This window comes from Amblyomma maculatum, chromosome 2 (genome assembly GCF_055883805.1).
Source record: "Amblyomma maculatum isolate TAMU_Amacu chromosome 2, ASM5588380v1, whole genome shotgun sequence".
NCBI lineage: Eukaryota > Metazoa > Arthropoda > Arachnida > Ixodida > Ixodidae > Amblyomma > Amblyomma maculatum.
In genome coordinates, this window is record NC_139345.1 from 94,455,977 (window position 1) to 94,483,836 (window position 27,860).

The following is a 27,860-nucleotide window of genomic DNA, read 5'->3' on the forward strand; positions in this document are numbered from 1 at the left end:
CTTGAAACTCATAGGACGTAAGCATGCTGGAAAACGGGTCAATGCAGGCATATTACAAGCATCATTTTCTGTTCTTTTTTTTTTAATCTTCACAAAATCGACTGTGAGCCCCACGAAGCATAGGCAGTTATGAGCGGAAACAGCAGCGCACGCGCGAGCTGACGTGGACGCCTCCGGCCCCCACCATGGGGGATGGTACACGGCCGCAGTGGTCCACCAGTCTAAAACTGTTAACGGGCTTACATTTCGCGCCCGTGACATAACCCACGCGGAGGAGGTCGCCATTGCGCTGGCAGCTACCCACACTGATTCTAAAACAATTATCTCCGACTCGCGAGGGGCCTGTCGGAACGTCGAGCAAGGCTAGGCGCCATACCTAGCCTACCGACTACTTCAAAATTGCACCTACACCGGGGACCCCGCTTACCGGAAAATAGTATGGGCTCCTGCTCATATGGGTCTCGAGGGGAATATGAGGCAGCCGACGCCGCCGCCCGCGCGCTCTCTTTCCGGGCTTCCCATCTCGACCCCCTAGATCAGGATCTCGAATTCGAACCCGCGTATTCTTTTCAAGACATTGTTCTTTATTATCAATATTGTCATAGCCTTTACCCTCGCCCAAGTAAAGGTCTATCTAAGACGGAGGAGCGGCTTCTACTCCGTCTTTATACCAACACTCTGCTGTGCCCGGCAGCACTAAAACATTTTAATCCCTCCTTCACGGGCAGTTGTCCGCACTGTGCGGAGAAGTCTTCGGACATCTACCACATGGTGTGGGTTTGTCCATCCAACCCAGCTATTCCTCCTCACCCCAACCCCACTCGGGAGGACTGGGAGGCGACCCTGCTCGGCTGCTATGACCTGCAGGCCCAAAAGGCCATGGTCGAGCGCGCCCGGGCAGCGACCGACGCCACTGGAGTCCCGTACTATAGGGACCCCACCCAGTATCTGTAAGGGCTGGATGTTCATAGATCCGGCCGATGCATACATCTACCCCTTTTTGATTCAATAAACGTTTGTCACCACCACCACCGTGCTTGGCTGGATGATTTCCATCCCAAGTACAGACATTTTTAGCTTTTGTTATGTTCGGCCAGACAAAGATCACCAAAAGTGTGTTACAAGGAAACTAGCAATAACACGCGAATGAGTCCCGTGGTATGGAAAGTAAATTACTCTTCATACAAGGTGCACAAATATTCATAAGGGCGTTCGAATGATTTCAGTAAAAACACTTTTCGCTTGGGACACGATAGCTTTTGAACGAGCTATATAACGATTGCGTCAAGGGACGCTGTTGTACTTCTGCGATCATGCCGCTGGCATGACCTTGGGAGCCGTTTGGTGAGAGAGCTAGCTCCTTCAACATGGCCTACTGAACTGGAATAAATTCAATGTCGAGCAAGAATCTCTAAAAGCGCTGCAAGTGATCGCATGCCGCCCGGGCCTTTTAGAGTGCGATTGGCCAGCATTCAGCACGATTCGTTCAGAAGGGCAATGAAGCAAACTAATAAGTGCTTGTTATTTTTCCCAAAATTACGCGAACGCACTTGTATACCAGAAAAATGTGCTTGCGGTCGAGAACAATGTCGAGGCCTGCCGGTGCACGACGTTTGTCGCTTGGCTCTTTGCACAGCTGAAAAACACATTTGGACCGCGTATAGAACGGAAAAAACACGTAGTTCGTCATCTTCGATCGAATATCGCATCACCACGCAGGATCTTGACGGTTGCGAAAAACACAAGTTGTGCCCGTATTCCGAGTTTGCGTCGTTATCGGTGTGTCACTATCTCACGTGACCTCGAGTCATCTGATTGGTCGAAACGCCGGAACCGGGTGTTGCCACTACTGAACCGGAAGAGGTGGCAATGTCATGCTCCGGCGTTTCCACCAATCAGATGACTTGAGGTCGCGGAGATAGCGAAACTTTCGATAACGACGCAAACTCGGAATACGGGCCCATACGAGACCAAATCCTCCGCACCATGCCACGAGCAGCGGAATGTTTTGCCCACCAATGGGCGGTCGCCCCCTTCGCCCCTCCTCCGAAATGTCATTCGTGACGTAGGCAGGGAGAAACCTATTGCAAACATCAGTCATTGCAGCATAGCATAACGTTTATCCTGAATCTAGTTATGGCGTTAAAGAATTGCGAACGTATTTTCTGGGCAAGGACTGAATGAGTATAGATGTATTTGCTTAACCTGTGCTTGCTTCCTATGGTTTTTCTTTCAACATGCATGTATTCAATTTGTTTGTTTTTCTGCTAATTTGCTTGCTTTCTTGCTTAGTCGGTATTGTGCTGTGTCTTTAGTACTTACCTAATACTGATATTCCAAACTAATTTTGAACATGTATGTTTATATAATAGTTTCTGCATATTTGTGATGCTGTATAAAACTACGACTGCCTTTAAGGGGGTCATGGATCTAGTTAAGCTGTCGAGACAGCTTTTAGCCTTTGGCCCCCTTTCTAGGATGTATTGTTTCTGGTAAAAAAATAAAGAATTGAATTGAATTGAAATAGAGCTTGTGAATTTATACTGCTACCACTAAATCTCTCAATTTCTTGCTTCCACAGTATTCCGATTTGAACGTCGGAGCTTTACTCCTGGCATATTTAAACTTGTCAAGGAAAATAAAACAAGCAGATATCGATAGGAACAAAAGAAAGAGAAGACAAAGACGAATATTTATTGATTTAGAGGAAGGGAAAGGCGCGGTAACTGTCTCACTTGTTTTCTGTGGACACCTCAACCGCGCCGAAAGGGAAGGGAGGGAGGTGGGAGTGAAAGTGGAGAGAGAAAGAGGAGCCGTAGTGGAGGCCTACGGAGTAATTTCGACCATCTGGGGATCTTTAACGCGCCCTGACATCGCACAGCACACAGACCCCTCTTCGGAAGGCGAAACGAAGAGGACGCGTGCTGTGCGATGTTAATGTTTTGTTGATGTAGCTGTAGGAAGAAGGAAAAAAATGCACGGGCCTGCTACTGGCTCTGTAGCTGAGCCACCTCCGCTGCCTCGTGCGGACAGAAGAAAGTAGAGAAGAAACAAAAAGAGGGAGAAAGACGAACGCCGCAACAGCCGTCATCCACCACCTAAGTTGTGGCGGGTGCAATGACGGCCTACAACAGATAAAAATACGGTGGCAGACAAGCCGCCGCCGCAAGCGGCGTTGACCTACTAGTCCCAGCCCCGTAGGGCCAGAAACAGCCACCCTTCACCACATCATGTCAGTGCACGTTAAAGATCCCCAGGTGGTTGCAATTACCAGTTCTCCACTACGGCTTCTCCGTCCCTGTGCTTACTGTGCATTTGAGTGTTCGCAGTAGCGTGACATATACTGCGCTTTACCCTTCCTGTGAACCAATTATTATTCTGTAAAAAACGCCAAGGAAGCCGATATACTGGAATGCTTACAGGCCTCCAAAGTATTTGGTGTTCGAGAATGGCACTGGATACCATTGTGAATCAGATGCAAGGTCAGCCAGAATCTACTTCGGAGAAAGCATGCACTGGTTTGTGTACAGAAAAAAAAAATTTCTTCAATATCTCTGGCAACATGCAGGCGCACCGAAAATTTAGCCAATGCCCATATGGTGGTTGGGCGGGATGATACAGAAGGAACAACGATGTCATATGATGTCATATGATTGTTATTGTTAAGACTGTAAGAAGGAAAAGAAAATGCAGCGGCCTGCTACTGGCTCTGTAGCTTAGCCACCTCCACTGCCTCGTGCAGACAGAGAGAAAGTAAAGAAGAAATAGAAGAGGGAAAGACGCGCGTCGTAACAGCCATCGTCCACCACCGAAATGATAGCGGGTGCAATGACGGCCTACAACAGATAAACATATGGGGCAGGCTATCCCCCCCGTGGCTGATCCTGGCCCTGATGGGTCTAGGACAGGTAGGTCACCGCTGCTTGCGATGGGGGCTAGCCTGCCACCGCATTTTTATCTGTTGTAGGCAGTCATTGCACCCGCCACGACTTCGGTGATGGACAACGGCCGCGCGTCTCTCTCCCCTTTTTTCTTTCCTTCTCTATTTTCTCTCTTCTGTCCGCACGAGGCAGCGGAGGTGGCTCAGCTTCAGAGCTAGTGGCACGCCCGTGCATTTTCTTTTCCTTCTTCCTATACAGCCACAACAACCACCCCACCGCAAGCAGCAGTGACCTACCAGTCCCAGCCCCGTAGGGCCAGGAGCAACCACCAAAACCCTCCTCCCTATATGATATGATGCAACAAGGATGTCATATGAAAGAACGCATAAATATATACACGAATTGGCTCGTACGTGACAAATATATAAATACTGGGCAGGCACATGTCTCTTCAATCATGCCTTTGTTAGAGCGCATCCCAGCAAGCCAAGCCATATCTTGAACGCCTACGCTTGGACGCTCTCTAAAGTCTCATATTAGAGAGTACCGGGAGGCAGTATCGAAAGTAGCCTACAGACAGTCTACCACTGCTCACCAACTTAACTTGGTTGTGATCGGCGCAGTAGAAAATTTTAATTTTTATTGCGACATCAGGTGCACTCACCATCGAAAACCCCTACAAACGCTGATTTCAAGAAACAGACGCATAGGGAGCAAGAAACTGAACTTTTGAGTGGATCCCCTAGTTAGAATGCTTGCTTTCCGCGCTCTGGAGCCAAAAAAGACCTGCCATCGACAGAACAGCAGACAACAGCAGACAAAAAAAAAATGGAAAGAAAAGGCAAATTTTGGGCTGTGGCAACACCTGATTGGCTGGTAAACCGAAATAGGAGCTTGATTTTACTAAAATGCAGCACGTAACCTTTGAACGCTGTTTTAACACCACTGGGAGCCTGGCTAACCCAAGTGCTCAAAAAGCTGGAGATAGAACATGGAGTCTAGATAAAAAGGCACGCCTAGCAAGCAAGCAAGGAAAACATTTCATGGGCGAAGCTGAAAAAGAAGAGGCAACTAGAAGCAATCGCCACATAGTAATGTGTTGGAAAGAAGGGTCCAAACCTATGCCCCAGGCCACTGATTAATTAATTTAGGCCCCAAATTTGAACAGCATATTCAGAGATCTTTGGACTCATTTTCTAAATTTGCACATTTTGCGAGAGCACAACTATTTGGAAATCTACAATTTCTAAACTCTTTCCACAAAGGCTACTTTTAGGGTGGTTTTTACACTAAAATTTTGTTCGTAGCAAGACAAGGTACGTTATGGATTCCTAATTATTGTTTAAGGAAAAAAAAAGTATATCAGTACCATATCAAAAGTATCATTCAAAAGTTCACCCTTTAGCCCCGCATCCTCCCTTTGAGTTTCCCTGAAATGCTGGTGACTGGTGACACTCAATATGAGAGCAGTGAATCTAGAGCAGTTTGGTGCAATTTTTTCAGTTTCATCGAAGTGTCGCAGCTTTTCTGGTCTGGTATAGTGCAGCACATCTAGCGCAAGGGTGGCATCCTGGCTTTGAATAACATGACTGCGAAGTTTAGACGTTATGTAGCGCGCATGATTCGAGCACAAAGGCATAAAATTTATGCAATAGTGATACCAGGGCCACACAGGGTAATGCATGCACGATTGCAAGTTTACCCTTGTCAGATATGTACTCGAGCGATAGGAGCTGGCCTTTTACACAGCACAGCCAACGGGTAAGGGAAAATGTCACAATATGCGAAATGAGCCGCTATTGTTCCGGTGGAACGAATATAACTGTAGTAGTTAGTGTTTTCTTCTCCCATGCTTTACCGCGCTTCTGCGGCAATAGATCTGTATGATCTATTACAGAGCATCAACACGTACCATGCCTCAGCAAGCCTTTTGAGAGCTGCAAAACTACCACTTTCTCTAGGAACACTAGTGAACAGTGACACCATGTTATGCTGAAAAAAAGACTCGCTTCTCTTTTTGAATACCACTTTTTGAATACTAGCAAGCCGATTAACCACAGAGCTACAGTGGACTATTAACACCAGTCTTAGTGCTAGGATGAAAATGTTCTTTCTCAAGCAGCTTTATGTGCACTCATGCACCACACAGAACAAGAGGTGAAGTTGCTCTTAAAACTTTGTCACATATAGCAAGGACACACGGCTCCATAACATCCTTGGCTACAGTCAAGAACAAGACGCAGTTTCAGGAACGCACATTTATTAATCTTATTCCTGATTAAATATACGCATAAGTATATATAATATATATATATATATATATATATATATATATATATATATATATTATTATACATAATGAAAATCCTTTATATATAAATATACATATGCTACCACATATATTCAATAAGGAGCAGTAAACCTACATCATTTTACTCAAAACAACAACAGATCTATAGACTGATGTTAGGAGGACCAAATTTCTAGGTGAAGAGCAGTGCATCACCAGAAAAAGCACCCCAACAGCAAGACACATGACTAACAATGCATTAAAGTAAAAAGAATGAATCAGCACCAGTGCTCGAGAGGGAGGGCCTAGACTGGTCAGTCCAGCACCTTTACATTCTACTGCTCTTGGCAGCATAAGGCAAATAACAACCCTGTCCACCTACCCACTTAAGTGAAAGAGACATATCTCAAATATGTAACAGGAAACTAGAATTCCAAATTGTAGCAACAAAATGGCAACAGCACTAAGCAGACTTGCTGTTCATTGCACGCAGTCTAGACCACAAAAACAAGTCCAATGAGAATATGTGCAAAAGTGTGCTTTGCCAACAGGCAGGGTTGAAGCACTAACGGTAAAGAAAAGTAAAATGAGAAAAGCAAAAGTGGAGAAAGTGTTATCACTAAATTCCATCTGCATTCTAATTTCAGCTGTTTACAACATTTAAACGAAAGCTCAGTAGGAAAGAAGAGAGGCTTATATTTAATATTTCTTTCCAGTGTGTTCATATCACAATAATACATATATTCTGGTGAAGACTCGCCAGTCTTCAGCACAGACAAGATCACAGTTTGCACAAACTGAAGCGCAGCCATTGCAAGGCATTTGAGTGCACTTCAATTCATCAGCTTACAGGCCTCGTCAAGTATAGATGCTTGAGGATTTTCTTTCAAAAGTATATTGCACCATCCCGAATTTTCTTAAATCACAATGTTCTTCACCAGTTTTTCTTAAAGATGGGACTAACAATTCGATATAGTGCATTTATGATTCATTCTAAAAATATTTGAGGTTCAATATGTAAAATGATGTCAACAATTTGTTCCCTTTTAACTATCAATTATGACCATTACTACCACAAGAAAAGAACACCTGGTGTTTGATGATACACTGAAGTATATATATTTAAAAAGCCTAAGAACAATTTGCAATGCCATTATGTCCCCAGCAATGGAATCTGGTCAAAAAAATACTTATAGTATGCAACCTTGCTTAAAAAGTACTCCATCATTACTAAGGTAGGCATACAAAGGCTTAAAATAATAAAAACATGATTGTATAAGAGAAGTGTTGGTACTGAGTAGCCTTCAACGATGGCGTATGCCTGAAAATGGGGATGAAAAGGAATATCTAAGATAATGGTATTGAAACAACATACTCAAAAAAAAAAAAAGAAACAAAGAATGTGAAATATTTTTATTCTAGCAATGTGCATTAATAATAAAAAATTTCATAAAATTAAAAACCAATCAGCGTGCATGAAGTACATTGCATAATTTAATGTGCAAGTCCTCGTGCAGCCATAAGAAACTGCAGACCACGCCGAGCATTCCACTTTGAGAGTCTCAACCTTGTCTAAAAAGAGAAGCAGACAAGTGTCCCACGTTCATTCACAACAAGTGTCCCACGACGATTCACAACAAGTGTCCCATGTAGATTTACAGAACAGATTTGTGGATCACACTGTCAAACACAGTCTCGAGTCCGAAGCACATGTACTGCACAGCAGATGGCCTGGAAATGTAATGTTGGAAGACGACCACTAAAAGCATCTGTAGGAATGCATTTGAAGAAATGTTTTATGAAGACAGGCGTGTCCTCGAACAAGCACCAGGTACAAGAAGGCAACAGTTGCACTTTCTACTATGCACTCGACGTTGACCCTAGAAGCGGTGACGTCGGCAAGTAGTTATTGATGCTGTCCTCGCACTCTGCTGGACTAGAAGACCGAACGTCCACAATTTCACCTGGCCGGGTATTTGTGGACACTGCAAGGCGAGAAGTGTACGGGAGTACTCAAACTTAGTGACACTCATTCAATGCCACAACGTGCAAAAATCTGCAAACTCAGATACACACCAAGTGGCAACCAGGAGCCAGTAATAATGCAACCACCACAGCCATAAAAGGTATAAATTACAATGCCACATATTGAGTTGACAAGGCATTGAAAATGCAGTACTACTGGCATCTTAACTTTTTCAAGAATAAAGCAACAGCACTAACTTTACATAAGGAAACTTAATGCAGCTGATGTTAAATAGTGCTTCATAAAAGCAGCATACCAAATACACCCTTGATCAAATAAATTTTCAGTTTCTAGTGATTTTTCTTGAAGAGTTTGGCAGCCTTTCTCAAAACACTACTTTTATCCCGGCATTTAGTTCGTCACCAACAGGTTCGACAAGTTCCATACAATCTCTGCAGCCTAAGTTAGCTAGTGATGGTGCCGATTACACATAAATAATGTAACCATGGATATAACGCAGAGGGGGAGTTAAAGACCTAACAAAAAAGAAGAGAAAAGTTATAACATGGTCACAACTTGTTCCAAGCCAGGTTACTACCAATGAACAAGGTGCTGTGAGCTCGAAAAATGAAACGGCAGTTGCTTGCAAAAATACCACAGCAACGGATACGTCTATATTATTTGGGGGGCAATACCCAAGAAATGCGCGTGACATCACTGACTGCAGCAACACTTCCCGATGCATAATGTATGCACTCTCCCACGCAGCACCAGCTGCCGCCATCACTGCGCCACTGCTTCCACGAAGCCAGTGTTACGTTCGGTCGCCCCCTTTTTTTTCTCACTTCCAATTAAAGGTGCGCAAATATTCGAACTTTCCAATACAAACCGAATGTTTGTAATTCTATTCATATTTGTCAAACTGATATTCAGAATATTCGAATATTCGAAAATTCACAAATGCACTGAAAATTTTCGAATTCATTGCAGTTTCATCAAACTGCACACTTCACTGCAATCCTTGACTGTGTGGACTTGCAGTGGGAGGGCATTCTTCACAAAGGAGGAGGTTCCTTTTCCTAAAATAGCCCCATTGCGTTTTGGGGATGCTTCACTGCAATACCCGAATTCGTAGACACTGCAGTGAAGCATCTCCAAAACGTGACTAAGCTGTTTTTTGGGAAGAGGGCCTTCCAGACAGTGCATGCAATGCAAAGAAATTGGCGAGACCAAGTCGTTGTCACTTTGGCCTTGTCTCAAACACAGACAGCTATTGTGCAGGCGTTCGTCAGATAAAATTACTGCGATGCAAATGTTTTTCAGCTGTTTTTGCAGGATCATTCGATGGACATTTTTTCTGGCCCCTTGAAGGCTCGATTATTGGAAGTTTACTGTACTGAGCAGTGATATGATAGCCTCCACCCTTCCTGTAAAAAAAAACCAGTTTACAAAACTCTGAAAAAATTTATACTAGATTTTTCAGTAAAGCACTTCTGTGCAATTGCAATTTAATTTTATTAGCAAATACATGGAATTCTGAAATTAACAAAATGAACAATGTTTGCTATTTTTAAATTTCAATCTTTTTTTTTACCTGAACAAATATGCAGTACTCGAAGGCAATAGTTTTAAACAATATTTGTATTCGATACATATTAGAAAATTTCAACATTCTCCCACTTCTACTTGCTTACTCTACTGTTTCAGTGCCTACTCATTTTCAAGGGTGCAGGCTTCTTGCCACATTCATAGCCACCCTCTAATCCACCCTCAGCACTAGAGCCCCAAGGTCATTTAAAGGTTGCTTTCCCCTAACAGCTCACAATTCTGTTAGTGAAGGCAATTGTAGCCATTTTGAGGAGCAGTGAGAAAGACGTTCATGCTGTATTCATAACTTGATTTTGAATACACGAGACGCGTTTTGAAACCAATGAAGGGAGGGAAAAAAACACTATGTGCAGTTAAACCTCTATGTAGCAAACCTCCAGGTAGCGAATTCCTTGATATTACCAACTTTTTCAATTCCCCAATGCCGCCCCCATTGAAGTGGATGAATTTGAAAACTCCATGTAACAAACATGTTGTGGCGGTTGACTTTGATACAACGAACTCGCGCCGCCAACTGTCTCTTAGCTAGTGCCGAGTTAGTAGAAATTTGGCAGAGCCCCACAAGTTTCGCAGCAATCTCCGCTGCTTTTGCTGTCAGAACATGGCACTACAATAGTTCATGCTTAAAAGCTGCAAAAAATAACAGAAAAGAAAAACAACAAGGGGTGAGCAGCGCATGTCCATTGCCACGTTGCTCACGTGTCGGTAGCGGGAACAGTGGAACCTCTGGCGACATGAGGCATAGAGTCGGTTTCCTTGGGCAACGGTGGTGGGCGAGCACACGCGGCATGGCGTGAGGGGTGACGGCGGTATGGTGGCTAGCCATAACGGCGCCGGCGCCAACGCACGCACTCTCACCCAGACCGATTCCTCCTCCACCCTCTTTCCCTGCTCCCTCGTAGACATGTCGAGCGAGCCGCAGAGGAGGTGGAGGCTGCCACCGCAGTCGCGCTGCACTATCAGCGTAGTCGCGAAAAATCCGCTTCTATGACTTCAAAACTTTAAATAATCTGATTTATTGTAAACATTTTCAAGGTGGTTTCCCTTACATCAAGTCTTAATCTGGTTTTCGTCCTACATTGTCCTTTTGGGTCTTCACGCAAAAACTACATGTAACGAAAACCTGGATGCAACAAGAAATCACGGATCTTTTGCAATTTCGTTATAACCAGGCTTAACTGTATTCGTGTATATAAGTTATTTAGTGGTTTCTTGCTATCACGCAAAAAGCCAACAGTAAGCAGCCCTTCTGCAGAGCGTCATACTGTTGTGACAAATAAAAATATATGTGACAAATTCTCGGCAGAGCACTCTGCAACAGAAACAAGAAAAAAAATTCTAATTCTTGAGAAGTTAGCCCAGTTGCTATAACAGCTCACCTACTTAAGGACATTTCATACATATGGTTAAAAACACTAGTTCCTGTTCTTTAACGAGGGTTTCTAAGCTGTCAATTGCCAAATAAACTTAACGCTCACGGGGAGGCCCAGGTAACAAGTTTTGGACCACTTTCAACCAAGAATATACTTGAAGGAATGACGCAGCACAACGTCCATAGGTAAAGTATTACTCCCGCGAAAGACAAACATTATGCAGCCCTTACCACCTGTGCTGCCACCATTTCTTGTGTTTAACGAGGTGTCATGGTTGATTGCAAAGAGCGAGAGCGCAAACAGGATTCCACCCACAGCAGCACCACCGCAGACAAACACCAATACATTCTGGTAGTAGTTGTCCCGTATTCCATACAGTGATCTGGAAAAGATTTTAAGAAATGAAACCTTCACCGAACAGTGCAAAAACTGTGTGCATAATTTGCAGCAACATTATAGTTCACCATGCCTAGAATTAACGCCTACAGCATGTTGCTGCAGGCTGGAGAGGTATTCTGCATGTACAGCAACATTTTAATGATATGAATCTGGCAGGGCAGCAGAAATTGATATTTGTACCATACGAACCTCACATCACGCAAAACGAACAAAATCTATTAAGCAGAAGCGCAAGGAACTAAATCATGCAAATCTGTTGACGGCGGATGGGACTTATTTGCGACTCCATTCCCGTTCATGGTCTGTACCACGTAGTTGGCAACCATAACATCAGCTATGTACAGGCCACTCGCTGCCAGTCACTGCTTACAGTGCGTACTGCACAAAGCAGCGATGTGAATAGACGGTCAGTATGAAAAAATTTCACACAGAGATATCCATTGTTAATTTAAACAGCGTGAACAGGTAGACAGCGGACAAGATAAAAGGAAGCCACAGTACAAGCGCTTGTACAGTGAAGGCTCGTTAATTCGACTCCCGTTAATTTGGAAAATCGGATTTGACCTTCACGCCTGGTCCCCAGAATTATGTATAGGAGTCTATGGGACGAAACTCTCGTTAATTCGGACGGATTTGACCGCACAACGGGTAATTCGGACAACTTCGGGCAGCTACCGAGGCTCGAAAACGAAAAGACGAGCGCGGCGCAATAGCGATACCCAAAAGCAGCATCACCATGGACATCAATTAATCAACTTGGCTCGACTTAAGGCTGGATGGGCGCTTTTTCTTGTTTTTTCACGAGTCGACGTTACTGGCGGTGCCATTTTGTCGTTTTGCTGCTGTCGGTGCGTTACGCTGTTGTATTGAAGACTGCTCGCTTTAGTGCGGCTCATTGCTTCTCTGTTGTGCGCTGGTACCACACTCGCCCCCGATGGCAACACCGACGAAACGGCCGAAGAGCTACGAGGCCAAGGACTTGGCTACCAAAGTGGCAATTTTGCGGGCCCTTAAGAACGGGCTCTCCCGACAAGAAGCAATGAAAAAATATGACATTAAAAGGAGTACTTTAAGCACATATTAAAAAATGAAGAACAGATTCTTCAGGCGTTCGAAAGCGAGAAGTTCCAAGCGTCAAGAAAGCGTCTGCGAACAGCAGCTCATCCGGAGTTGTAAGAAGCCTTGCTTCAGTGGGTGGTCGACTCGTGTGATGCAATCCTCCCATTGAGTGGACCCCTCATCATGGCGCAGGCCGAGAGGTTTGCACTGATGATGCATATCGATGGATTCAAAGCGTCAGAAGGGTAGTGTGCGCGCTTTAGAGACAGACATGGTCTCGTTTTCAAGACTGTGTGCGGCGAAAGAGGTGCCGTCAACGAAGATGTTGCCAGCAACTGGAAGAACGCTCAGCTGCTGGAACATATAGCAGCATACGATCCAAATGACATTTTTATAGCTGATGAAACAGCACTTTTCTTTAAGGCATTGCCTGACAAGACTGTGACAATGAAAGGAGATCCCTGCATCGGAGGAAAAAGGAGTAAAGAACGAGTCATCATTCTTTTAGCCGCAAACATGACAGGGACAGAGCGCTTGCCGCTTGTCGTCATTGGAAAGGCACAAAAGCCACGGTGCTTTAAGAACATGCCTGCTCTTCCGGTGGGGTACCGGGTTAATAAAAAGGCCTGGATGACATCGGAAATTTTTCGCGGCTGGATACAAAAGTTAGACCGACAGTTTTCTGCGAAGAACCGCAAGGTGTTAATTGTCCTTGACAACTGTAGTGCACATAACAGCGCCACTGGACTCAACAACATTGAAGTTGTTTTTTTGCCACCCAACACTACATCGGCCCTCCAACCGATGGACCAAGGTATAATTCAGTATGTGAAGACTAAATACCGCAGGCGCGTGCTGGAACGCATGCTATTGTGCAATGAAGTCGGTAAGCAGTACGACGTGGATCTTCTGAGCGCGGTCAACATTCTTGCCTACGTTTGGAAGAACACGCCTGCGCACGTCATCGCTAACTGTTTTCGACACAGTGGCTTCGTTTTGCCTGAGCCCTGCAATGACACAGTGGCAGAAGTGTCGCCAGACGACAATGCAGATGACTGCCCGGATTTCGGAGGTGTGCTGCCGGATGCGGTGACACTCGCCGATTACATCAGCATTGATGACGGCGTTGCTACAGCCGTCTCTCTAACTGAGGAAGAAATTGTCCGGGACGTACTGCACGGCGAAGATTCGGAGGAGGAAGAGGGGCTATGAGAGGAGCAGCCTCGGTCCCCTCGCACTGTGAAGGAAGCAGCAGAGGCCCTCATTGTGTTAGAGGAATTTTGTTGGGGCACTGCAGATGGCATGCGCGCTGCTGAGCACCTGGAAGGACTGAGGAAAATAGTATCTGCGCGGGTTTCTGCGGGAAAGGAGACAAGCATCCGTGATTACTTTAAGTAATAAAGGTATGTTGAGATAAAATCGTGCATGTTTTTTTAATGTGTTCTCTCGATAATTCGGACATTCGGTTAATTCGGACATATCTTACGGTCCCTAGAAGTCCGAATTAACTAGCTTTTACTGTACTGTGACTTCCTTTTATCGTGTCCGGTGTCTTCCTGTTCGCGCTGTTTAAATTAACAATGGATGTTTACCAACTCGCCCAACTAAGTATCTTGGTTCACACAGAGATAAATATGTGAATGTTGCTGGTCTCATCTTTTTTTCAACATCGTGTTTGGTCATTGGTCTTTGCAACTGAAATGAACAAAATTAGACTGACAGCATCATTCAAACGAATTTTGCTTGCACAGAAATGTATGCTGCGTCATTAGGCAGCGTAGCAGTAAGCAACTTATAAAACAGTGTCAATCAAAATGGGTAACAAAATGAAGTCCACAAACTGATAAGACTGGTAACACTGGTAAAGGTAGCACGACGGGGGGGTAAATACTCCTTAATAGAAGTTCAGTGAGCTGGAAGTAAAGTCCAAATTACCTGTAGGTTGAGTTAAAAAATGCTGAGTCACAAATGTAATGTAATGTCCCCGGACCTTTGAGGAATAAATAAATAAAATAAATAAATAACGCTGGGTACACCTGTGGTAATGTGGAAGATAAGTGCTTGTTTGTCCACTTCGTGCTTCTGCAATTGATGCATCTGCTTTGCATACCACTGCCAAGTGTGAGTGAGGGAAGCAATTGTGGTTTCGTTCTTGGCAAGGTTGCAACGATGCTTCATGGTGTGAAAAATGTCTTGTCAAGTCAAGCAGTGTGTTTGAGCTCATCATGCCGAAAGAGTCCATCGCCTGTTCAACCCACTGTGCATATCTGTGGCTCTTGCTTTGTGGATATGTGCAATGTTTCCCCCACCTTGGCTGCCTCCAAACCCCACTACCCATCCCAAATAACTCAAGTGAGGCTATGTGCTACAGCGACCTTGGCAGCTTTATCACTTTAACTGCTACAGTAACTATACCGAAAATCAGGATACCATGCCATGCAGTCATTTCAGGGTGTTATCATCAACAGTGTTTTTCCTATGGAAAATACTAATACCGTATACATACTCTAAGCACTCCTTTTTTTTTTTCACAACTGCAATGCTAAAAAGTGAAGAGGCTGCTGCTTAGATTTAGAAAATCTAATCTAAGTTACAAAGTTTATGATAGACTGTCATAAAAAAAAGCTGGAAACTCCAATATTATAACCAATACAATGAGTTCTTGTCAGTTCAGTTTTTGAGGGATCTGGAAAAAAATGTTCGACTTATCAAATGCCCCGAAAAACTGCAGAGCACTGCTTGCATAACAGTGATTTTATCTAATGAATCCCTGGAATATGGTTGTCCATACACGAAATGAAAACTAAGCGAAAATGAGGATTTTTCGCAGTTTTGTCACGTGCTCTGGTTTAGGCACTCTGAAGGGAATAATAATACAGGAGAAAGTCGAGAGAGTCGAGTCATCCTTGTTTATGTATGTGTGTGTGCCTCTCGTATGTGTTGTCACCTATTCTGCTGCGTGGTTCATTTTGTCGGAAATGTTAAGCAATTACCCAAAATCGCAAGTTCTTTTTAGAAACTGCCCTACTACATTTCGAAGATACCCCAATATACTATCCATGTGTTTAAGCGTCCTCAAAATATGACAGTTCCAAGTGCTTTCAGAGCAGAGGTAGGACGTGGATGTAGCACAAAGAGAAATATGCCATTCCCCCAAAAGTGGCGCGGAAAGCACTGTCCAAAAAAACAGAGCGACTGGCCGACACACACCTCACATGGCAGCGGCAGGATGGCGTGAATTTAATGAAAGCAAAAACCCGAGAGAAGTCCAGTGACATTTAGTCCTGAGAAAGGCACAACTAAGCTATGTCATCTTAAGTTATGTTCAGTAGCTGGCATAAAAAAAAAACTAAGCTGCCCTGAATTGCTGAATTACTATAAAACAATGAAATTATTGCTAGCTTACAGCACACTAAGAATGAGGTGAGAGTTCACAATGCACACAAAATAGTGTGTGAAAGCACCTTGGAGGGTTAAAAGCTAGCAATCTATAAGGCAATGTAAAACACATCAGTGCCACTCACTTGTACTTGTGCATGTCCTGGATAATGATGACTGCAATTCCATTGGCCATCTTATCCATAAAGCTCATAGCACCAAAAACAAATGCCCCACTTGTCTGAAAAGCAAAAACACAACGATGACTTGGTCACTTACTTTCCAAAGTTGTTCTCCTGGCTATGAATGCCACCACAGGGAATATCTCTGATCAACCTTGCCTATCAAAGGCTCTTTGCTAAACACCAACCACTCAGTAAATTAGCTTCACATTCTGTCTTGAGTAAACTGCGGACACTACTGCCAGGCTATTAATGTAAGTTGACCAATGCAGACATTGAGCTAAAATACCAAGTCAGAACAAAACACGCTTCATCACTTACTCCAGCCTCTGGAACTAAAGAAAAAAACCTGCAAAAGCATTCAGTCCACTTGTACCACCCGCAGACTTCTTTATTGGTTACAGTGAACCAGTGTTTCATTAAGCAACAAATAAACTTCGCCTGTGCAAAGGAGAACTCTTGCAGATACGAGCCGCATAACGCACCCTTGTTACAACACACCACAGCACAAATGGCAAAGCAAGGCTTACAGTGTGGCCACCAATGAGCTCGTTTGTGATGGCAAGACTGGCAAGCAGCATGGTCGTGCTGGCCATGCCCACGACAGTGGCCACGCCATATATCTGGTAGTGGCTGAAGGTTGCCATCGGCTGGGCAAACAGTATCCATAGGGAACCACCCACACCCACTGCGCCACCAATGAGGTACACGTTCTGGGCAAAGAAAGGTGAAGGGAAATATATCAGCACAAATAATTCCACACGTGTGACAAATATTACAGTCGAACCTCGTTATAACGAACATGAATACAGCGAATTATCGGATATAATGAAGTAAAAGCAAAGTTTGGTTGGTTGTGCTTTATTTCTATGGGAGTTCTAAACAAAACGAAAAATTGAAAATTTGACACTAAATCGGTTATATCGAAGCACATTTTGTATTCAAACAAATCAAAATCCGCAAAGAAGCAAAAAACAAATTTTGCAAAACGCTAAATTTCAATTTTATTTCAATGAAATTGAACCACAGCCTGCGCGCCCCTGCCGCTACTTTTTGCTGTCCCGCGCCTATGCTCGCTTTTCTCGAAGTCATGCCGTCATCTTGCAACATGGCGGCGCCGAAACGCAAAGCAGTTTCTCTTGAAACACAGATAAAAATATTCAAGGTGGTCGACAGTGGGTGCAAGAAAGAGATTGCTGCAAACTTCGGCGTTGTGCCTAGCACTCTATCAACCATACTGAGCGCAAGGCAGAAGATTGAAAACATTCACTTTGCAGGCACCGTGAAGAATGACAGGAGGAGCGTCAGGTATTGTCACCACCAGGATGTTGAAGGTGCCTTGTTCGCGTGATTCAAGGACGTTTTCGCGCAACCTGCCTGTGTCTGGTGCCGTGCTTCACATGAAGCAAGAAGTCTCTCTTGCGTCTTGGGCCACTATGACTTCTATGCAAGCAGTGGCTGGCTGCAGCGATTTAAAGACTGCCACCAGATTGTTTGCCACGTCTTGTCTGGCGAAGAAGCAGCCGTTGACATAGAGAACTGCGAGAAGTGGGCAGAAAGCTTCCGCATGCAACTGGAAGACTACGAGGAGCGCTATGTCTACAACGTGGACGAGACTGCGCTTTTCTTTAAGCTGCTCCCAGAAAAATTACCGCGTCACTGTCATTGTTTGTGTCAACATGGACTGGTCATATAAAAGGCGACTGTTATTGGTAAATCTGCCCACCCCAGGTGCCTGCACAACAACCGGAATATCCAAGTGGACTATTGCTCGAATAAGAAGGCATGGATGACGTCGTCACTCTTTGAAGCATGGCTGAAGGCCTTCGACAAAGACATGGCAGAACAGCGCAGGAAAGGTCTCCTTGGATTGGACAACTGCTGTGCCCATAAGGTGTCTCTTTACCACTTGAAGCGGTCTGCCTAATTTTTTGTCGCCAAACTTGACCTCCGAGCTGCAGCCATTAAACGGGCATCATTCGCTCACTGAAATGCTGCTACCGAAAGCGATTGGTTACGCAGTTCGTATTTAACATTGACAGGGGCATATCAACGGCCGTAAACCTCAAAACAATGGTGGACATGCTGTACGGTGAATGGAATGAAGTGGCACAGTCGACAATAAGAAATTGATTTGTCGATGCTGGCCTAGCCCATCCGCCAGCGAGACTGAGCACAACGATGCCCACGATTCTGAACGTGAAGTGGACAATTTCGACGAGCCGACATGGCATCAACTGGTGGTTCTGAACATTATGTCCGAGGACTTCATCACTACTGATGACAATTGGCTGTGGTGCCCGAACTGACCGACCAAGAAATTGTCGATCAGCTGCTTCCTTCAGATGATGCTACCAGCAGCGATGAGAGTGAAAAAAAAGACGAAGAGCGAGCTCTCAGCAGCACCGAGGCCACCGATATGGTGAGGAAATTGAGGAGGTACCTTCAGAAGCTACCTGTGGCCAAATCAGCTGACATTGGGAAAGCGCTGCACAGCGTCGATTTCGTTGAGAAATTTATTCTAACAAATAGTGCGAAGTGCCAACAAATCAAAATTACGTCATTTTTTAAATAAATCATTCCTGTGAGGCCAAAATCCCGATTTTTGTGATAATTTTTGCTTTGCAGTGCAAAATGAAAGGTAAGGTTTTGCGTGCTTATACAGTTGACCCTCGATGTAACGAACCTCAATGTAACAAAATTCGCGATGTAACGCATTTTTTTCACTTCCCAATACTTCCCCATTGAAAACCATGTATTTTTTTTTGCAATTTAACAAAGTAATTTTGTACCGCACTTTCGACGTAACGAAGTCCTTGCGCATCGCATGCATGTGCCAGGAGCGACTTTCATGATCGAATGAGAGATAAAAGTTTAGCCGAGACAAAACGCATTTTGTATTTGCCCTTTTACGCGCCAATTTTGCCGGCAGTCTGGGAATCTGCGAGAATGTACAGCCGCGCCATCTGTCGTATGCATACAAAACCCGTGGCACGGAAGTTTCAAGACGCGTCACGCCATGACACCACTGGCCAGTCGAGACTCGGAAAGTGAAAGCGCAAACCGGAAATATGCGTACGTGAGGCCTGAGGAAGCTGACAAAGTGTGTCGCGTTGTTGAGCTCAACTGAGGCCTCCGAACAGCAGCAGCATTTTTCGACTTGGCTCCGTTCATCGTGCAGTGAGTTTTGTGTCCAAGATGAGTGCTCTTCGCAAGAGAAAAGCATTGTCTATGGACATGAAAGCCAAGATCATCACTGAAGTACTAATGAACGGCGAAAAGAAGAAGACTGTTGCCGAAAGGTATGGACTTACACAGAGTTCACTGTCTACGATTCTTAAATTGAAAGACGGCATTATGGCTGCCGTTAGTGCGGGTGGCTCGGGCCTGCAGCGGAAAAGACTAAAGGAGGCAAGCTACGTCGACATAGAAAAGGCCCTCTTCACATGGTTCTTGGATATGCATGCCAAAAACATGCCGTTGAGCGGGGTCATTCTACAACAGAAGGCCCTGAACTTCGCTTGCATTCTTGGGTGCGACGACTTCAAAGCCAGCAGTGGGTGGCTCCAACGATTTAAGGAGAGGCACAACATTATTGGAAGCGGCGAGTCGGCCGAGGCAAACGAGATTGGAGCATCTGACTGGCTGCGTGGTCGTGTCCAGGACATTTTGGCATGTTTCGACGTCACCGACATTTACAATGCCGACGAGACAGCAGCATTTTTCTATCGGCTGTTGCCAAAGAAAGCATTGGCGCTGCGAAATGAAAAATGCCATGGTGGCAAGCATAGTAAGCAGCGTTTAACTGTTTTTTTCTGTGCCAGCATGAATGGCAGTGATAAATGCGTGCCATTCGTAATTGGAACAAGTGAGAAGCTGCGCTGCTTTAGCGGCAAGAAAACAATGCAGGTGAAATACACGTCAAACACGAAGGCGTGGATGACGCGGGATTTGTTCACAAAATGGCTGAAGGACTTGGATGCTGAAATGCGCAAGCAGGAAAGAAGCATCTTGCTACTTGTGGACAACTGCTCCGTGCATCATGTTCAAGACTGTGCGCTCACCAACGTCGAGCTCGAATATTTTCCTGCAAATTGCACCTCCCTGATACAACCACTGGACCAGGGTATTATTAACAGAGTGAAGTGTTTGTACCGCAAGCGGGTGATTGAAAGGCTGCTGCTGAACATTGAGCTCAAAAGAGAGACCAAAATAGACATATTTATGACCTTGGAGATGCTATCGCGGTCATGGGAGTTGACGAGCAGCGAGATTATAGCGAACTGCTTCAAAAAGGTGGGCTTCAAGGATAGCATGCACTCAAAGCAAGAAATGGGTTGCGAAGCTAATGACGATGACCACGAAAGCATGCCATCCACATCCAGCACAGACGTCGGTGACTCGTGGAAGCTGCTCTGCAATCAGGGTGGTGCTCCCAGCGACGTGACGCTTGAAGACTTTGTTTTCAGCGACGCTTGTGCTCTTACAACCGAAGAGCTGGATGATGCCGCTATAATTCAGAGTGTCACCAACATGGGAATGGAGGATGACGGCTCTGACCAAGATGCCCCTGTGGCGAGCAGCGCGTCTACACCGACGCAAGTCATGAATGCGCTGGATGTTCTGCGTGCGCATTCACATGAGCAGGCCTTGGTAGCCCTGTCTACATACGAGCGCCTTATAACACCGACGCTTATTAAAAAGCGTCAGTTGAAGTTGAAGTTCGTTGCTGCCACATAAACTAGATCGACTGCACGTACTCCACAAAGTTCCAATAAACATATTTTGCATTCATGAAACTGTCTCGTAATTCCATGAATAACACGACCATTGAGTTAATGAACCGAATTTTCTTGCAGCATCAGTTTTTTTTTTTCTTTTGCGTACAATGTCCTCGTAGGAAAAAAAAAATGTCCAGTGTTGACAAACTGATAGAGCTAGTGTGACCATACTGTTAAAACGGGCGAGCAGCGAAAGAAAAAGGAAATAAAAATGTGCCCTGGCCGCATACAGCAAATAAAATAAAGTGCAGAGCAAGCAAAGCGACGTAATTAAGCACTGATAGAAACCGTTCACTTAACAGTCACATAAGCATTCGCCAAGCGCTTTGTCGCGAGCACAATCTCACTGTCAGCAAGAACGAGCCACGCCCAAGGTAGCCGCGCCAGCGTGAGCGATGCGAACATATTTTTCTTTATTTTTTCCCCATTGATGTGTCCCCGCCTGTAAATGTTTAATGATGATGATACCAGTGGCGACATCTTGTGGCGGCTTGGGGTACTAGGCACTGCGCTCGTTCTTTGCTATGTGCATACGGAGAAAAATGATGCCGTCGCGGTGTTCGCTATCACTCATTGTGCTCCTGATATAAAAAAAAAACATCCGGTGCCCTTGTTAGCGCTACTATTACTAGATTTTCTTGTGCATTTCCTCAATAAATGTTTTAAAGTTCCCATCAACTAGCAATGCATGGGAACCTCGACGTAACAAAATTTTCGGCTGCAAGTAGGACTTCGTTATATCGAGGTTCAACTTACTACGCTGTAAAGAAAAAAAATGCATTTTTTTTTCAACTCTGTGCTTTCCATATTAGGGTAGCCTTTACTTGGGTTTATAAACAGACTTGTTTTGTAGGAATTTGTGCGTACTTTTACAACAAATATCGGATATAACGAACAAATTTTTGTGCAAAATGAGACTTCGTTATAATGAGGTTTGACTGTAGTTCCTTTAAAAATACACAACTAAGCACCCACCACATCCTGAACTCATTTATGCACTCCTTTTGCACTCCACCTTTTGGCATTTTGGCACAAAAAGGTGGGCTAGCAAGGCAAACAATGATTAATGCTACTGTATCCGCATGCCTGCACGTCTACCCATTTTAAACCTGTAAATCCGAAGTGTAGGAAAGTTGACCTGTTATCGAAATGAGAACACAGCACCGCCAATAAAAGCAAGACAAACAAAGTATCACAGACGCTTTGGCTCGATTACAGTAACTTTTCTAAGGTTGTTCTATTGCTCTCCACACAGAATACAACCATAGATTTAGAGCTGCGTAAAAGCGGTGCAGTCAAGTCCAGGCATGTCAAACCTAGATGTATTGAATAGTTTATGTCCAAGAATCAGCACATCTCACAGGAAATCCCTCACAGAAATACAGTTCTATTGTCCACACTTATCAAACTTACTTTGAGCCAAACATTCAACATACAGAACCAGTAAGCGCCAAGCTCTTGCAAGTGGTATGATGAAAGTCTGATGGACCGGGCTTGAATGAAATGCACGATTGCAGTAGTAGAGTGAGCAATGCAATTGTACTGACTGTGTCATGCTAAGCTCTAAGGTCGTAAAATATGGGCTATGATCTTTTTGATTGTCCCTGATCAGGTATTCCAAGGAAAAGAAAATAAGGATCAAAAAAACAAGAAGTCAATATTATATGAGAGAAAAGCAATAAGCAATAGACTGATACACTCGGATGCTCATAAGGCAAAACATATTACTACTGCTAACAGTGTCTTGCAACCTAAAATATGCACAATGACTTTTTCAGCAAGCATTGACATTTCTCATTACATGCAAATGCCGCCTATCCAAGCCATCTATTGCACTTGGGCCGAGCCAAACATGGAAACTGAAAGGAAGACAATGACAGGCAAGCACGTCTATTCTGCTAGGCAAAAAAAGTAAAAAAAAGGCATTGGCAACAGTTGAGAGTGCCACAGTGACTGACAACACACAGAAAGTGTGAGAAATTTTTCCAAAAATGTTGCCACAATAGGGCAGTGGTGCTGCAAACTAGCTTTAGAAGGATCAGCAGCACATGAAACCATTTTTGTGCTCCTCGGTGAGTGCTTCACTGGCACATTCTGACGTTTTTGCAATTTTCCGGCAAAGATATTGGCAACTGTTGTGCGACTGATGCCAAACTGCAGCAGTATTGCGATCCACTTAATGATTAACTTGCTTAGCGGGTTTACACTGTGTGCAGCTGGTGCTACGCAGCAAGCAATTTCAGATGCCATCCTGGCAGTACCATGGCAAAGAGAAAGCAATGTGGTCTGCTGTGTGCTTTTTTTTACGTCGAGATGGGAAAGCTGGGAGGTTCCAGTCCGCTGCTTTTTCACTGCCTGCAGCTGAAAAGAAGACAGCTTTCAGTGCAGGAACTGCCTATTGGCGCAAGCTAGTCCATTTTAGGGAGATGACCTTTTTCGTGCCGGTGAAGACTCTGTGCATCTTTGTTTCCTTGTAAACTGAATGACTAGGGCGGTAATTGTGGCAGCCATGACTCAATCGTGACACTCCCAAAACTATGCCCCACCATAACCCGAGCCGCAAAACAAAACACCGACATTCTATTTTTTTCTTTGCTGCGTGTTATACTTTCAAGACTGCTGTATATTCTGAATACTCATATTTCGCGAGGTCCATAAAATAAAACATTCAGCGACAAATGGGCACATTCGAGAGAGTAGAAGCCAGTAAAAAAGAAGATAAAAAAAAGGTAAGGTGGCAAGGTGGTTTGGTTAACATGCTGGCAGGTAGGTTCACATGCTAGATCAAGCTGGTACATCGCACTTAATTGATTTTATGCAACAAAGTGAAAGCAAGAACATAAGTTTGTGTCTACTGCCGCGTGCCATCTAGTTAATGTCGCACTGTACAGGCTTGAGCAGTCCACCGCAGAGCAACCAAAGCAGGGTTAATAGAAGGTACTGGGTTTTGCAATAGGCAGTACTTGCGCTGACGCGAAGCTGATTGACACAATCGTGAGGAAAGAGCACACTGCATTTACCACAGCAGCTGCGCGCTGCTATCTGCTACCTGCTTCTCACTCCACCTCACCCCAGCACAGTAGGCCAAGAATGCATGTACAGAGACGTTAGTTGCTCAACTGGAGGGATGGCTACATGTAAATGGTGCTATGGATAAGCTTGATGAATTGAATTCTAGGCATCTGCAATGATTTCGCAAAGCACTGCTTACTTCTAAGAATGCAGGACAGTCGAACCCGGATATATCGAACTTGAAGGGGATCGCGAAATAGTTCGATATATTGATAATTCGATATACAGAAATCTGCTTGTGACGGTACTTACGATGCGAAAAAACAATACCGTATTTGTCGCGTAATCAACCCACTCGCATAATGAACCCACCCTCCACTTTTGCACCCGAGAATTTGAAAAAAAAAAAAAATGCGTAAAGGCCAGCTCGCTCACATGCAAGCGATTGAGCAATCTCAGCGACGAGCGGCAGCGACAGAGCGAAAAATTTCAAACTTGTTGGAACTGCATCCCTCTCGCCGCTCAAGCCACCGTGGCAGCTCAAAACAAGGTTTGTGTCGCCGCGGCAGAAATCGCGAGCGTTTTCGCCCGCATGTCGATGGCGCGCTTCACTCCTTTTTGGTGGTCTCATCCACAGCTCATTTCTTGGCAGCGTGCCAAGATGCTGCGCAGCGATAACGTCCAGGCGCGTTTATCTTTTGACAGCTCCTGCTGGTGGCGGGGAGCGAACTTGGCGGAGTGCCCGTCGTGATGGCTTGATTGCACAAGCCATTATCGCAGCAGCTGACCGCGTGCTTTCATTGATTCATACATGCAGGATAAACGACTCCCGCATAAAAAAAAAAAAAGAGAAAAAAAATAACTGCCGCCGCTTAACGTCCGAACAGCACAACAATAAGAAAGGATGACTATATATATATATATATATATATATATATATATATATATATAAAAAGACCTGTCGCCTCTTAACGTCTACAGGCGCCATAGCCACGTCAGCCGCCGCGCGCAGAGGCGCAGAGGGGGCTCGCAACACACACTGGAGAAAGCGTCTGACGTCTGTCTGAAAACGGGCTTAGCTGGCTTGGCGCATGTGTAGCGCGTGCTGAAGGAGAGAGATAGCTCCGCAAAATAATGGGCACACCCACGCACATGGCTTGCAAACGTCATATGTTGGCGCGCGGGAAACGATAACTGCAGATGCGTGCGCCTTTGGGAAATGGGCGCGGCGCTGCCCAGACCAGCCGTTGCCGAACTGTTCCTTCTCATTCCTTCCGCGCATGGCTTGAAAACGTCACGGGGCAAACGGCCAAGTGTGATGCGATAGTCTTTGGAGAACGCACACTTTCCAGTGTATGGTGCGGAGTTCGATATACCGAACGGCCGGTGAAATTAAGTACGATATATGACACGGCTTTCCTATACTTTTACATGGGATTTTCAAGGGGATATTCCTTGAGTTCAATATAACCAAAATTCGATATATCCGGGTTCCATATAACCGGGTTCGACTGTATGCGTTGAACCTGAGACATGCTTGCACTTTTCTCACTTTGCCAACACGCAGGATCACTATTAGTTGGCAATCTTAACTGACATCGTTAAACACCCCAGAGGCGGTTAACTGTCTTGCTCGGTTTCTCTTGCATGGCATAAGTTTGCATGCCCAGGCAGACCATATTCAGTTGGTCATCAGTTCTGTGTTTTACACTTACAAATACTATAAAGTGTTTATCTAAAGCTTGGTGCCACCTTGAAAACAAAACAGCCCAATTCAGTCGTGCAGTCGTCACTCATGTTGATCATACTTGGAAGACCTGCCTGCAGTCGCAATGTTGGTTCAACGGAGGCACCACTTGTAGGCCATGAAAATTGCCTATAGAGGCCAGGGCAGGCTTGTCCGCGCTTAATCTTCCACACACGCAGTAACATTACAATGAACACACAGAAAAAATGAAAGATAAATATTAAAAATTTAGGAACTATAAATACGTTTATGTAAGAAAGCCCTTTCAATGACAAGCCGATTGAAATGGTTGGACAGGCAGCCAGAATGATTCACACCTGTCAACAATACTTGCCAGAAGTGGCCCAATGAGCACTGAGACACAGAATCCATGCAATTATGCCAGCTTACGCTTACTAACTGTGCCACCACTCACCTTAGTTCCTATGTGCCGTGCGGCAAGCTTGATGGGCAGTGAGGACACGAAGCCACTGACATACATGACGAGGGGAATGATCGCTATACTCTCCTGAAAATCCAGAAAGAAACACAGCTGTCACGATAACAGAGCCTTCCAATGGCAATCCCCTGCGATTTCAGCATCACTTACGTTTACACACAGCCTTCAGAGAGAGAAAGAGTACGGGAGGCTAATTAAAGCACTGAAGGCGCTAGTTCACCTGCACATAAGCCTCGAAGGGACAATGACATGCAATCTTTGATTTAGTGAAAAACTGACTGTTAGGCTTTTTCGCAGCTATGCTGATGTTTGTTTGGCAGACACATTTACTGTTGAGAAACTGAACATGTTGAATGTGGAAAAAAATTACATGGACCATGTTTTTCACTGCCGCCCAATTTAAGATATTGATGTTAATAATGCAAAGGACTTGGTGATTGAAACCTGGCAATGAACAGCAGTGTGGTTTAGCCTGAATGAGCCTAAAAAAAATTAACTAAATAAATTGATTATGGCAAGCAGCTACTGGCAGGTCGTCTTATGGTGTCACTTATTTAGGACAACGCAATTCTCTTATTGCCACATTTCTCTCCTGATATTATTTTAATGCCTTTGCAATAAAATAACATTAGCCAATAGAAACTGACAGCCTAAATTAACTTTCCCCACTGGACATTGCACCGCACTCACCCTTCGCAGTAGAAGTGTGTCCTGTAAGTAGAGGGATATGTACACTTGGTTCAGGTTAACATAGAGCCGAGTGAACATGTACAGGAGCGCCACCTGGAACGCCAGTCATCCATTAGGCAATGCTTAGACACTCCAGCACAGCACTCAAGCACACAGAGCAAAGAAAAGTTGTTACTGTGAACGGTAAAAGTAAAACGATGTTTCTTAAGCATAAACTGCAGGCACAGCAGGACTAGACAAGAGAACTTAGGAACTGCGTTGTAGTCTCCATACAGCCGAACCCGGATGCATCAAACTTTAAGGAGCTTGCGAAATAGTTCAATATATCATTAATGAAATATATAAAAATGGCAATAGATAAGTCTACCTGATTTCTCAAATCGAGATTGCATGGCGCATATGCCAATGATGCTGAGACATGCTGGCCTCTGGCGGCACACTCCTCACTACAAGTTGGTAGTTAATAAGGTGGAAACTTGGGCGAGTTGGAAAGCATTTGAAATCATCTTTTCTAGCGCTTCTTTAACACACAAGGGACATTAGATGAAGGAGGAACACATAAGAACAGGACGGACACTAGTTCCTATTCTTCCTGTTCTTATGTATTCCTCCTTCATCTAATGTCCCTTGTGTGTCAAAGAAGCGCTAGAAAAGATGATTTAAAGTTAGTAGGCCTAGCCAGTTTTCTATCAAAGCCGATGCAGACAGTGCTTCGGAACTAGCGACCTATGATGACATGCCTAATTCTGTTATCAGCACAGTGTAAACAGAATAACGATTCAGCAATATGAGGGTACAATTAGTCTGAGTTTATTTCAAAATTTAGACAGTACATACAAGGCGTTCTTTTTTTGCTTTACACGTCGTTATATCAAACCCTGTGAGAGATACTTCAGTGCGGTCTGTGCAGGTGAATTGTACAGCAAAGTGGACATTATACACATGATAAAGCTCACTAATTATGTAAGTAACAAAAATTAACTAGCTTTTCTAGATTTTTACAAATTAATGAACTATTTTTATTTTAGGAGCCAACATTATATTATGATATGAAA

General features: G+C 44.4%; 1 protein-coding gene across 8 annotated transcripts in view; it reads right to left on the reverse strand.

The window, feature by feature from the left end:
• Positions 1-6,230: 6,230 nt before the first annotated feature.
• Positions 6,231-27,860, reverse strand: part of LOC146199289 (major facilitator superfamily domain-containing protein 12-like) — a 62,038-nt gene continuing 40,408 nt past the window's right edge. For all 8 annotated transcript variants that reach the window (XM_084594756.1, XM_084594752.1, XM_084594753.1 and 5 more), the window contains 6 exons: positions 26,806-26,898; positions 26,092-26,184; positions 16,667-16,849; positions 16,101-16,195; positions 11,349-11,500; positions 6,231-8,156 (listed from right to left, as the gene is read on the reverse strand). In XM_084594756.1, the coding sequence (XP_084450882.1) occupies positions 8,032-8,156; positions 11,349-11,500; positions 16,101-16,195; positions 16,667-16,849; positions 26,092-26,184; positions 26,806-26,898 (741 nt within the window). In that variant the 3' untranslated portion in view covers positions 6,231-8,031. The remainder of the gene's footprint in view (positions 8,157-11,348; positions 11,501-16,100; positions 16,196-16,666; positions 16,850-26,091; positions 26,185-26,805; positions 26,899-27,860) is intronic.